The sequence below is a fragment of the Numida meleagris genome, chromosome 1 (genome assembly GCF_002078875.1).
Source record: "Numida meleagris isolate 19003 breed g44 Domestic line chromosome 1, NumMel1.0, whole genome shotgun sequence".
NCBI lineage: Eukaryota > Metazoa > Chordata > Aves > Galliformes > Numididae > Numida > Numida meleagris.
In genome coordinates this window covers 117,534,366-117,547,018 of record NC_034409.1, presented here as the reverse complement: position 1 = coordinate 117,547,018, position 12,653 = coordinate 117,534,366, and the positions used below count along the sequence as shown (strand labels likewise).

Genomic DNA, 12,653 nt, shown 5'->3' with positions numbered 1-12,653 from the left:
AGGATACACAACAATTCAAATTAGCAAATAGAAGACCATAAAAATACTAGCTCAGCTAAGTTAAGAAATTAATGTTTTTAACGAAGCTTGCTCACAAGGAAACTTAACTGTTTATATTGTTCATACACATACCACCTCTATCAAGGCTACATGTCACAATTTCCCTTCCCTCAAATCTACGGCATGCATTTAAGCAAACACGAATTTAACTACACGTCCCTATACTCTATTCACGCCACAAGATAGCTTGCAAAATATCTCATCAGTAGGAAAAAATTAGCAGAAAAAACATCAGAACAAGTAAGACAATTGACTTCAGCCTGAAAGGAGGAGTCTGTAATGTCCTGACAGCTAATGATGGCTAAACTCTGGGGCCTAAAACAGGGCAATTTATGTATCGAAGCCACGTGCTCTAAACTGACTCCACATGCAGATTTTCAGAAACAGTGATTCCTGCTACAGCAATAATTACACTGAAGAATAACATTAGAAGCAGATTCTTCTTAATCTACTGGATAATAAACCTCAAGATCCCACTTTTACTACTTTAAGGCAACTATGATACTATTAAAAATGAAACAGTTCCAGAAATCTCTTTGAAAAGGACTGAGATCAAATTTTCTTTTTAAGAAGGCCCCAATCTTTAACATCCAGTCTTAACTTCATTGGCTTTAACATTATTCTACTAGAAAAACAAAAACAAAAAGAAGAACAACCAAACAAAACACACAGCAGATTTCTGCATCACAAATGAGCAGTTTTGTACAATCTGGTTTTCCTGTTTAATCTTCCATTGCTTTCATTTGCATTCAAGAAATGGATTCCAAGCACATTTACTGGAACGATGAACAAACTCAAGACATCAGCATGTATGCCATGCAACTGTATCTGAGCCAGGACACTGGATTAGCAAGATCTTTTTAAACAGGTCTACCCATGCAATGATTATGCTAAAGGAATCACTGCATGGCAGAACCAGTTCTGCTCAGAACAGTGGAAGCCACGTAAGGCAAACAAGAATATGTATATATGATTTATGGTTTGTTGGTATGAGATGCAATTAAATAGAAAGCAGTTGTGTATCCAGAAAGTCTGCAATGCGTACCGGATATCTTATAAGTTTAGATGTAAAGCCAGAAAGTACATAATGGAAGTGACAACATTTAAACCACTGTAGAGCGAGTAAATCAGCAGAATGCTTAAGAGGTGCATCTAGCCCTTTTGTTAGACTAAATTTGCTGTAGTATTTAACAAGAACCAAGGACATGTCTCAGTGAGGTAACACACTGCAACTAGATGTAATTATCTGATGAATATAAAATAAGAGAGGCCTAAATGCATCTTTTACATGAACAGATTGGTCTAATTCAAATGATAGAGATTGTAGACCTAGATTATTTTTCAGTTGTACAGCTCCTGCAGTAGGGATGTCAAACAAGTAGAATGGATCAAAGATGTGGTTACTTCCAGTACTAGGACGGCAAAAGCAGTAGTACCAAGCATTCTCAGATGACAGCACAAGAGAATCATAAGAAAAACAGAGAACATCTACAGAAAGCTTCTACTTACCCCCTCAACACATCAGCAGTCAAATTACACCAAGAAATGAAGGTGCGTGTCCCTTATGGAGGTAATGTATAAAACGCTCTTCTAAGCCACTCAAAATACCATTTCCTACTCCAATTTACAGTGGCAGCCATGTTGTTAGCAACAAACTAAACTCTCAAAAACTTTAAAACGCATTGCCACATTTCACTAAGTTGGTAGAAACGAATACTTAAAGACAGTTAGGTTTCAGTAGTTTTACTAAAGGCACATGCACGGGCAGAAACACGAAGAAGATCCTGCAGGTTCCTTGCTCAAGCTAATAGCAGACACATATCAGAGAACCTGCATCAGCTGTAAGAGCTTATAGAACCTGTGACATAACAGTCAATCAATTAAACTCTTCCTGTGAAGCAGGGGACATCCTGCACTCTACGCTACAACTATGTATTGATCTGTAGTCCTCACGTTACTTTCCTCTTTCAAATTATGGTTTTGGCATCTGCTGCAACAGATCAAATTCACCTCAGAAGCCTGTCAAAATGGTACAGTGTTCTGCACTCACACAATAAACCCAGCACACTGAACTGACCGGCACTGGACTCTTGTAATCTTGTATGTACAATACCTGACACAGCATCTGCAATAGCAACTTGGTGCAGAATATTTTAATAATACTGTCAAGAACCCATCCTTGCTGTTACCCAGTTATTTATAAGCATCTAAATCATAAACTGAAATATTAAGTCAACAAACTATTTATGTGTCTTGCAACACTCACTTTTTCTTATTTTTACTGATAGTTTCATCAATATTGAAATAGATAGTACTCACTTGATGTTTGTAGATTTAGTTTAGTATCTGCAGCCTCACATCACCTTTGCAAATCAAAGTCCTGCTAACATAGATGTACTTCGCTGAACTGGTATTCTTTCTTGCAGCTTTAACACACTTTATTTTTTCCTGAAGGATGCAGGTTTGACCATGAAGCTTCTTCAATACTGCACACTGCCTTATGCCTCCTCCCTCCCCTAGAACATCTCTGTTTTGTGTTTAGCTTGTTGCTAGATTATTTTTGGATGTTTAAGAAGCCTCACAGCCAAGTATTTTAACTTTTTCTACCCAAGTATAATTGCCAGTTGTTTTAAAATCCCTTGTAAAAGTGATAGGAATTATAGTTTTTGATACAATTCTTCAAATAATCTTAAGGTACCCTACTGATATATACTGGGTTCGAGCGTACAACACAGTAACCAGTTTTCATACTATTAGTGGAGTTCAGTATATTATACAGCCACCGAATTTTCCATGTAACTGGCGCCTTTTAGCAGAACTATACCCACTAATTAAGATATAATAAAAAAAAGTGTGGTATTCTCAGAGTTTACAAGTGGACAAATCACGAGTTTTGAACTGTTTATCAATGCAGACTGACATTCTGAGTACATAAATAAGCAGATAAAATAAGAGGTCTGAATCACACCATATAAAAATTAGTATTTAGAATTTATAAAAGGCCAATGACTAACACAGATAATGGTTTCACTAGCTTTCGAATGGTAATTTAAACAAATTACCTGAATGTCTGAAGTTTCTCCCAGGTAACTCCTAGTTTTCTCCTAACAAAACTTTCAGTTACCCAACAAGTTTCCAACAGTTACAGAATTTAATAAAAACCTTTTATTTCCTTTAAACACCTTGAAAATAATGTTTAGACTACAAAAGTAAAGATTTCAAGAAGTACAAGAGCTCTCTTCATTATTTATTATTTGGTCAACAAAAACATTGACCTTATGTAGAGCCAAGCACCTCACTCGGGTGTTTTCCAGGGACTCCAACTAACTGATACAGTTCAAGAACCATGAAAACTTTGAACTGAATGAAGCTGTAACAATGCTTCTGGCTTGTTACATAGCAGCACAGAATACAGTATTCCTAGTGAAACATTTGTAACAAATTTGCTGCTAGTAAAAGGCAGAGCCGTCTGGAACCACGCACAGTAAAAGTTTTTGGCCTGTAAATGCTCAAATTTGCTATTCTACAGTAGTGAGCTACTCTGAGGAAAAAAATCATGGGTCCACAGAAAACTAGTTGAAAATAGACTGCGTTCCCCTTGACAAGTCTTCCAGCCTATCCCAAGGAATGATCAGCTATTCATACAATGTCACTCAAGACATTTATCTCTAACTCCTTCTAAATCCTCAGTAATGGAGTTTTCACAAGCTACTCCAATGCCCAGCTAAAATATAAGGCTTTAATAGGATCTGAATTAATGACTTATATCCTAACTCCGCAGCTATGAAGCCACATATATCCAAAGCACTTACCTAAATCCTGATCTGATTAAGGCTTATTATATGCAAGTAGTAGAAGTGGATGATCATCTTAGATTTTCTTCAGTTGTTATCTCTTAGAATATATTCAATATATTTTACATATAAAGATAGCACAAACAAGTACAAAAACCTCCTTTAATTTTCAGGAAAATAAAATCAGATAAAACGTAAAAGGGATAAGTATTTATTTATATAAAACCCTTACTAATTCAATTAATAATCTTGCTTCAAAGATGTATTGACTAAGGTGTCAGATTTTTAAAAGATGCAAGACATCAAAACTTGTCTTTCTGTAGACAAGCAACCTCAGATATAAGCCATTAACATACAGGTTATTATGAACATACAAAATGAAGCTTCTTCAAGCTATGACACCAGGACAACTGTAACCCAAAGTCAAATCTACTTTCCAGTGCCTCCTTCTTCTCACCTAATATGACATAAGAGTACAGTTTAACACAGCCTAGTTGCCACAGAAAAGCAGTCCTCCTTCCTCCACTGTTATGCCGTCCTTGGCACTGGCATTTAGCCAGCCTTGTGTCAAGACAGGTCAGAAAACAACAACACAAAGAGAAGCCTGCAGCTATTTCTGAGTTTAATTTGCTGAATTAACTCGGCTTCAAGCAGTACAAGTGCCATGGCACTGTTTCAAATGTCAAAGATATAGCATCATAGAATTTTTGTCTAGGTCAGCTATTACCTGCAGCTAAAAAAGCTCCAAATCACGTACATTCAGTTGCTTTGAAGAATTTTCATTTAGTTCCCTACCTGCATGGGTGGCAAAGTATTACCCTTAACACATAAGCTCAGTAGCCTTAGTAGGTGTTGTGTATTTTACTATCTGTTCAATTCCTACAGATAGGAAGAACTAAGCATGCAGAAATCACATTGTTCAATATACTCAGGCCACTTCCCACACATGGGAAAATAAAAGAAATTCCTTCTCCACTGCACACGTTACCATAACAGTGATCCTAGCACCTGACAGTACCCAAGTCTCCTTACCAAGACTGTACTTGCATGAGAAGGTGGTGATGCTTCACTTCACCACCCGTTGCAGACTCAAGCCCACTGAACATCCTGTGCCTGCCTGGGCTCCTTCCAAAGGGGAGTGAGGAGCCACAAGGGAGCAGCACCAGGTCCTCACCCCATGAGCAACAAGGCTGCCTGCTCTCATTCCTTACAATGCAGAACATATGAGTTAGTCTCTTATAATCTCTTCTCAGGATAAATGATAGAGGTTGACATTTAATGTTGATGTCAACTAAAGCATTACCTATTTCCACTCATTTTGTCATTTAGCCACTCAAACGTTCAGTGGAACAACTTGTTCCGGATGCCATCTCAAAGCAATTGGAAGAGAAGAAGGTTATCAGGAGTAGTCAACATGGATTCACCAAGGGGAAATTGTGCTTGACCAACCTGGTAGTTTTCTATGATGTCATTGCTGGCTGGGTAGATGGGGGGAGAGCAGTGGATGTTGTGTACCTTGACTTCAGCAAGGCATATGACACTGTCTCCCACAGCATCCTTTTAATGAAGCTTAGAAAGTGTGGGACAGATGAGCGGACACTGAAGTGGGCTAAGAACTGCCTGACTGGCAGAGCTCAGAGGGTTGTGATTGGTGGCAGAGAGACTAGTTGGAGGGCTGTAACTAGCAGTGTACCCTGAATGGTGGGATAGAGTTCACCCTCAGCAAGTTTGCTGATGATATGAAGCTGGGAGGAATGGCTGACATGCCAGTCGGCTGTGCTACCATTCAACAGGACCCAGAGAACACTGGAGAGTTGGGCAGAGAGAAACCTGATGAGGTTCAACAAGGGCAAGTGCAGAGTCCTACACATGGAGAGGAGCTCTGCAGATGTCCAAGTGGACAACAGGTTGGCCACGAGCCAGCAGTGTGCCCTTGTGGCCAAGAAGGCGAATTGTATCCTGGTGTGAATTAAAAAGAGAGTGGCCAGCAGGTCGAGGGAGGTGATCCTTCCCCTTTACTCTGCCCTGGTGAAGCCACATTTGGAGTGCTGTGTCCAGTTTTGGGCTGCCCTGTTCCAAAAAGACAGGGATCTCCAAGAAAGAGTCCAGTGGAGGGCAACAGAGATGATAGAGGGCCTGGAGCAAGCACAAGGAAAGCCTGAAAGACCTCTGTCTGTTCAGCCCAGGGCAGAAAAGACTGAGAGGGGATTTAATCAATATTTATAAATATCTAAACTGTGGGAGGCAACTGCATGAGGCCAGACTCTTTTCAGTGCTGTGTAGCGATAGGACAAGGAGTAATGCCCCAAAACTGGAACATACTGAGTTCCACACAAATGTACAGAAGAACTTCCTTACTGTGAGGTTGACAGAGCCCTGGAACAGACTGTCCAGAGAGCTTGTAAAGTCTCCTTCCTTGGAGATATTCAAGACTCATTTAGATGCCTTCCTGTATGACCTGCTGTCAGGTACCTGCTTTAGCAGGGGGTTGGACTCAATGATCTCTAGAGGTCCTCCTGCAATTCTGTGATTACATGAATAGACTCGACTGAAAAGATAGGCTGAGATATGGAACAACTTTACTATTTCCTAAATTATAGGATTTCGAAGATGACTACGGAACACATGTTGACTGGTGTGGAAGACTCCTCATTAAGTAAAAAATAAAAATAAAAAAAAAAAAATTGACCTGCATGCTTAAGCTCTAACAGTAATTAATGTTGGCAATCTTGTTATGTAAGAAATAATGCATCTAATTATATCAAGAAACCAACAACTTTTGAGCCTTCAGAACAAAATTGCCTGGCTTTAAGAAGGGAAAAGAAAAGCATTTTTCAAAACTATGACAAGCTGGACATCTTCGAACTGTTCCAACAAATTAATGGCTGAAATTAAAGGTTAATAACAGACCTGGAACCATCACACTTCTGTGAGAAAAGAGATGATAACAATGTCTTTATGGAGACACATTCTTCTTTTTACACAATCCAGTCATTTCACTCAAAGAAAAAAAAAAGAACATTTCCTCCAAAAACAGTTCAGTGGAGCTTTGGCGTACCACAGGGGGTTCCTTGCATCAAAAGAAGCATATGGTAACTGTTACTGATAAGAATGAGGGAGCAGTAACTTTGTGGTTAAGCCACTGGAGTAAGCCCCTGGAAATCAGCATTCATCTCCCAGACCTAGAACAGATCCCATGCGTTATGCTAGATGGAGCCACTAAGATGCTGAACCTTAATTTCCCATCTGTTAAACAGAACCGTTTTCCCCTTCTGTTTCCAATGGGCGAGGAATTTTATTTTATTCCAGAGAATAAGAAGAGAATAAGTACCATGATATCACGCATGCAAGTAGATAGCACAACGCTTGCAATAATTAACCACTTTAATGTGTCTAAACTCAAAAATTCCCTGAAGAGATTCTAATTTCTACAGTTTTACTTATTAAATTATTCCCCCTCAGAAGTCACTAAGACTGAAACAAACAGCTACAAGGCTTTCCTGTTGCCTGAAGAACTGCATAAAGGTTTCACTATTGGAATACTGCAATGAATTATAGTTGAAAACAAAATCAGTATATATCAGAGCTCATGTTTTTGATATACAGAAATAACTAAACACCCACCTTAGTCTATGTCTCACCATGAATCTAAGTCAAGCATTTCAAATAGAAAACAACTACAATTAGTGTGACAGATCACAATCAACTCAAAGAGAGCAGACATTCCTTTAAACATGTCTGTCAGCTTACATCTACTGTGTGCTAGGGACTAGCTGCGGCAAGAAGTACTACAGACACTTTAATGAACAAAACAACTTTAAGAAAAGAACTGCCAATATCATAAGAAAGCTTATGGAACAGTTCAAGAAATCAAACTCAAATCTTCCACGAGGGAACCAACAATCAAAGAGCACGCACAGCGCTGTGTGAAGGTGCTGAGGCAAGCTGAGTAGAACACCTGCCCCCACTTATCCACCAACAGCAAGGAATCAGCACCATGTCACATTCAGTAAGATGTTAAACTGAAAAACACTCTACAGGTAAAACCATACCACTAAGAATCTGAAAGGTTAAAAACGCAACAACAACAAAAAAACAAGACAACACTTAAAACATTTTCCATGCAGAGGGTATGTTTTTCAAGTCAATATTTACATATATATACACACATATTCCTGTTTTTTAACCTTCAACCTATATATATATATAAACACCTGCTATCTGTCTCTCTATCACAGAACTTTGCTGAATAGAGGGCATACTACTTCTTTAGGTGAGAGTTAAATTGCCCATAGCCACTTGCAACACAGGGAAAGAACATTTCGTTTGACAAAGTTGAACAAAAACCACCCAAACTTCAGAATGCACCGTACTGTACTGATTACAGATATTCCTCCAAGTGATAGCTGAGTGCTGTAGAGGCACTGCTGAGAATTCTAGCTATAATGGAGAGGTGATGAATAGCCTTTGAAATCCAGACAAAACAGCCCATTTAGGTGATTCTCCTTCAGCATTCCAGCTAAGTCACTACAAATCTAGCTTTGTTACCGTGGAACACAGGTCTAACGCTGATTACACAAACGAGAACAGAGTGCACAGAGGTGATAGCAACCGGCACCTCTTGGCTTCAGGTGGCAAGAAATCTGATAAACTTCAGATTCCATGCCAGAAGTATACACTGACTTAAAGAATGTCACACTGACATCAGAATTGAATTACAAACCTCCAAATTACATTGTATAGGGTTCTTTTGAGAATCAACGTGACTGTTAAATGATAGCACCCATTGTTTCACGCGAGGTTCATATAATTCTGGATAGAGAAGACAGAACAAGGAATTCAAGAAAGGGAATTCACACCATCTATTTAGGTACCTAAATAGGTGGTGATAAATCCCCTATCAAGGGCAGCGGAAAAACCTGAACTTTCTCCGCAGCCAATTTAGAGCACCTAAATTAAAACTTCTAAAGATAGACGGCATGAATGCTTCCCTGGATGCCTAGCAAATGATCTCTCCTTATAGCCAGCTCTTTCAACGTACTGGTGTCCGAAACTTGGCTGCCGTAATTGTACGCGTTCTGCTCCATTCAACATTAATATGCATAGCTGGGAGTACAGATCAGAGGATCGGGGTAGTTATTCAGGCATCCAGATACAAATTCAAATCAATACTTAATTTGCTTGAAAGCAGATGGCTTGAAATAACGGGCACATTTTCACCATGAAAAACAAACCTATGCTTGTTATAGATCTTGAGTCAGACCCTGAGTCAATAAAAGATAGTGTAGTTCCATAAGCTTTCAAGTTGTTCTAATTTAAAACATGAAGCATTTAAAAAACAACAAAAGATGCACCATTAAAGATAATATATTTAAAGTACTTTGTCCAACAAGTTTACACATTGAAAATGCTGCACTGTAGATCACTGAACTAGTTGTAACTGTAGGAACAGAAATCCTGCAACAACCGTTCTCTCAAAACTACAAATCCGTATCTTATCTAAAAAAACCTGTTTGCATTATTTCTTAAAAAGGATCATGTTCTGCAGATCTGCTGTCCTGTACACATAAGTTACAGCAGCTGCTGATGGTTAACTAAGCTATGTTCCAAATTAGTACTAGTTAAAGGCATTGTACTTCTACTGAATTTGTTCACCTATCACAGCAAATCACTCCTTCACTGGTATAGCGTAGAACTGAATATGGGACTTCACTGGAAACAAAAAAATTAATCCAATATTAAACCTAGAGTGATAAGACAGTGTCTGAGCTGCATTTAAAGCTCAATAATTCATAACTCTGTGTGGATAACAGTGTTACAAGAACCGCATGAGCAAACCTGAGATGTTAACAGAAACTCTCTACCTCACTACTACAGCTAAAGACACTGCTACTATCAAACTATGACTGAAATAACAGTGAGGTTTCAGAAGGATGAAAAAACGTTTATGCCCAAGGATACTCTTGCAGGATAGGGTCTGTAATTAGGAGACTGCTATGCTATGGATAAACACAACTCATGCAAATTGAAAGTCTAAGTTAAGTATTTAGGTCATTTGTTTACGTATTTGACAAACATCTATTTTCACTGAAACATCTCCTCTTAAAAACCCATTTTAAGTAAGTGATCTTTCTAAGCCTGTTCATCTGAAACAGTTTTATAGGAGCAGTCTGGTCATTTTCTAGACCTGAGTGTTTATTCTTGAATAAGGTCTTAAGGTGCATACCTGATCAGTTGCTACTCCATGCTTTGTTAGTGGTCCTAGGGAATTTTAAGGTGCCTCATGAAACACTGACATGTGTTTACAGTAGTTTAAGTGCTTTCTTCTTTTCTTCTTCTTCTTCTTTTTTTTTTTTTTAAAGAGGTGAAAGACTTTTTTCAAGAAGTTTATGACAGTAGTTTAAAAACAACTCCTGTCTGAAGTACACTAACATAAGCAAGTAGCAAAGTACAATCAATCATGCACATACACACATTTCAAATAAAGCACTCTATTTTGCTACATTTCTAGTATATATACTCTACTATTATTCAAGCTGCATTGAAGACATATGGTAAGCATGAAAGTCTAAAGTAACAGTTAGGATCTTTTCTCAAAATCATTAGTCTAAGCGCTAAGCGGTCCTTCAGAAAAATTTCTCCTAACACCTTCCCTTCAAACATTACCCTACTATTGCAGTTACTTTCCATTAAAAAAAATTAAAAATCTTATAAGATCACCACTTCAGAACTCAGTGATGGAACTGACGGCAACTGGCAAGAATTTAAAAGACTGCTCTGTCAGATGAGAACTGCGGATGCTTCTGATCCTCAGAGGTGCAGTCACTTTAAGCAGCAGGAATACACAAAGCATCAAAAGGACAAATGCTTCTGATGTTGTGGGAACTTTACAGTAGTGTCTCTCTCTGCTCACCTATGGAATACATCCTAACCTTGAGAGTAACAGCTCTGGGTTGGCCAGAGTCCATACCGTTCAAGATCAGCACTGTGTGAAGTAGACTGGCTGCCTATCAGCTGGAGCAGATTCAGGCAGAAGCTGTGCTTTCAGAGGAAGCCGCTTCTTTTCAGATGGGGTCGGGGTGTGCTGCGGACTACAAGGGAAGCATGGAGCAAGCACAACTGAATGGGTAGGTGTACGGTTTACAGAGATCCAAACCCAAAGCTGTTCCAGAATGCACACACACACACACAAAAAAAAAGAAAATAACTGAAGGCATCCGTGCCTGTAGATGCGAGTAAATCTAACCATCGGCACGATCCCGGGAGAGGAAAGCAACCTCGCGAACCCTGCCTGCCAAGCGCAGGACACGTCCCCACTGTCAGCAGCAGGAAGCGGCACGGCGCTGCAGCTCAGGGATGTCCCCCACCAACGCCGCCGAGCACGAAGCTACACCACCGTATGACGGCCGTGAGGTTTCCCAAACGCTTGCGAAACCGCGGACGCAACCGCGTCCCGTCCGGACGGGGGGCAGCGGCGGCCGGCGGGGCTGTCCTTCGCCTCGAGGGCACGGGGCGAGGTAGGGGCAGGCCGCGGCCCTCCTGCCCCCGGCGCCGGGCGGAGACGGCGGGGCCGCCCCGGGAAGGGAAACTCTCCGTGACAGTAACCAGACACCGCGCCGGAACAAAGCGCCCGGCTCGGCCGCAGGTTACTCCCTGCCGGGGAAGGCAGGGGGCGGAAGGGGAGGTGCGGGCCGGTCCCGTGTTACACGCCCCGAGCCCCGGTGCGGGGGTGCCCGGCCGGCCGCGGCCGTGAGTCAGTGCCCCGGCAGGAAGCGGAGCGCAGGGGCCGCCCGGAGGGAGGGAGGGCAGGGGCCGCCCGGAGGGAGGGAGGGCAGGGGCCGCCCGGAGGGAGGGAGGGCAGGGGCCGCCCGGAGGGAGGGAGGGCGGGCCCCGCGGGGACACGCTGCTGCAGCAGGCTCCGCTGCCCGCCCCGAGCGCCCTCGGGGAGAAACTGAGAGCGGCGGTGGCGGGGTCCCGTCCGTCTTCGCCTTACACAACTCTCCCTCGGCGCCCCTCGCCCCGACCGCCCTCGCCCTCGCCCCACCGGGACCCGCGGGCTCAGAGATCGACCTCCCGCCGTTTCCCCCCCGGACCCTGCCCGTACCTCCGTACTGCTCTCGGCCGCGCTCTCCACAGCCATCTTCTGCCAAGGGTCCGCCAACTGCGCCAGGGGCATCTTCCCCGCCCGGCTCCCGCAGCTCCGCGCTCCGCTTTCTCGCTCCCCCGACGGCGGGGCAGGAGCGGCGAGGCAGACGACGAGCCCTCGGGGGGGCCGCGGGACGCCCCGGCCGGATGAGAACGACGGCGGCAGCTCCAGCGGCGACTGCTGCCCGCTGCCGCCGTCCCTCCTCCCGCCCCCTCCCCGCTGCCAGGCGGGGCCGCGCTTCCGCCCTCCCACCGGCCCGCCGCTCGGGCACGGCTTCCGCTCACAACATGGCGCCCGGCCCTTACCTGCCCGCTCAACAGCGCCTGCGCGCGGCTGCGGGGCGGGAGAGTTAGTGCCCCCAGCCGCTGGGCTGCGGGGCTGGCGGGAGGCCGCGGGGGTCCCTCGGGCAGCGGAGGGAGGACCGTTTGTACCTCAGTGCGCGGCTTTGCCCAGTGCTGCGTTGCTGTCCTCGTCGCAGCACCTGAGCTGGTTTTGCCTCCTCTGGTACCGTTGCTTGGTGCAGTTAAACCAAGCCGTGAGTTACAGGGCTGTCAGAAAGCCCAGCCGAGGGCTGGCACTGCTCAGGAAAATGAATTGGAAGCAGGGGGGAGGCTTAAAGTTTGTTTGTGTAAGCTGAGGAGTAGCTGGAGGCG

At 43.0% G+C, this 12,653-nt stretch overlaps 1 protein-coding gene across 3 annotated transcripts in view; it reads right to left on the bottom strand.

Moving 5' to 3' along the window:
* RPS6KA3 (ribosomal protein S6 kinase A3) overlaps nucleotides 1-12,238 on the bottom strand; it is a 72,469-nt gene extending 60,231 nt beyond the window's left edge. For 2 of the 3 annotated variants that reach the window (XM_021409030.1, XM_021409038.1), the window contains exon 1: nucleotides 11,959-12,238. In XM_021409030.1, coding sequence (XP_021264705.1) covers nucleotides 11,959-12,030 — 72 coding nt within the window. In that variant the 5' untranslated portion in view covers nucleotides 12,031-12,238. Of the gene's footprint in view, nucleotides 1-10,080; nucleotides 10,998-11,958 lie in introns of those variants that run through there. The other variant, XM_021409025.1, reaches the window with a different exon arrangement.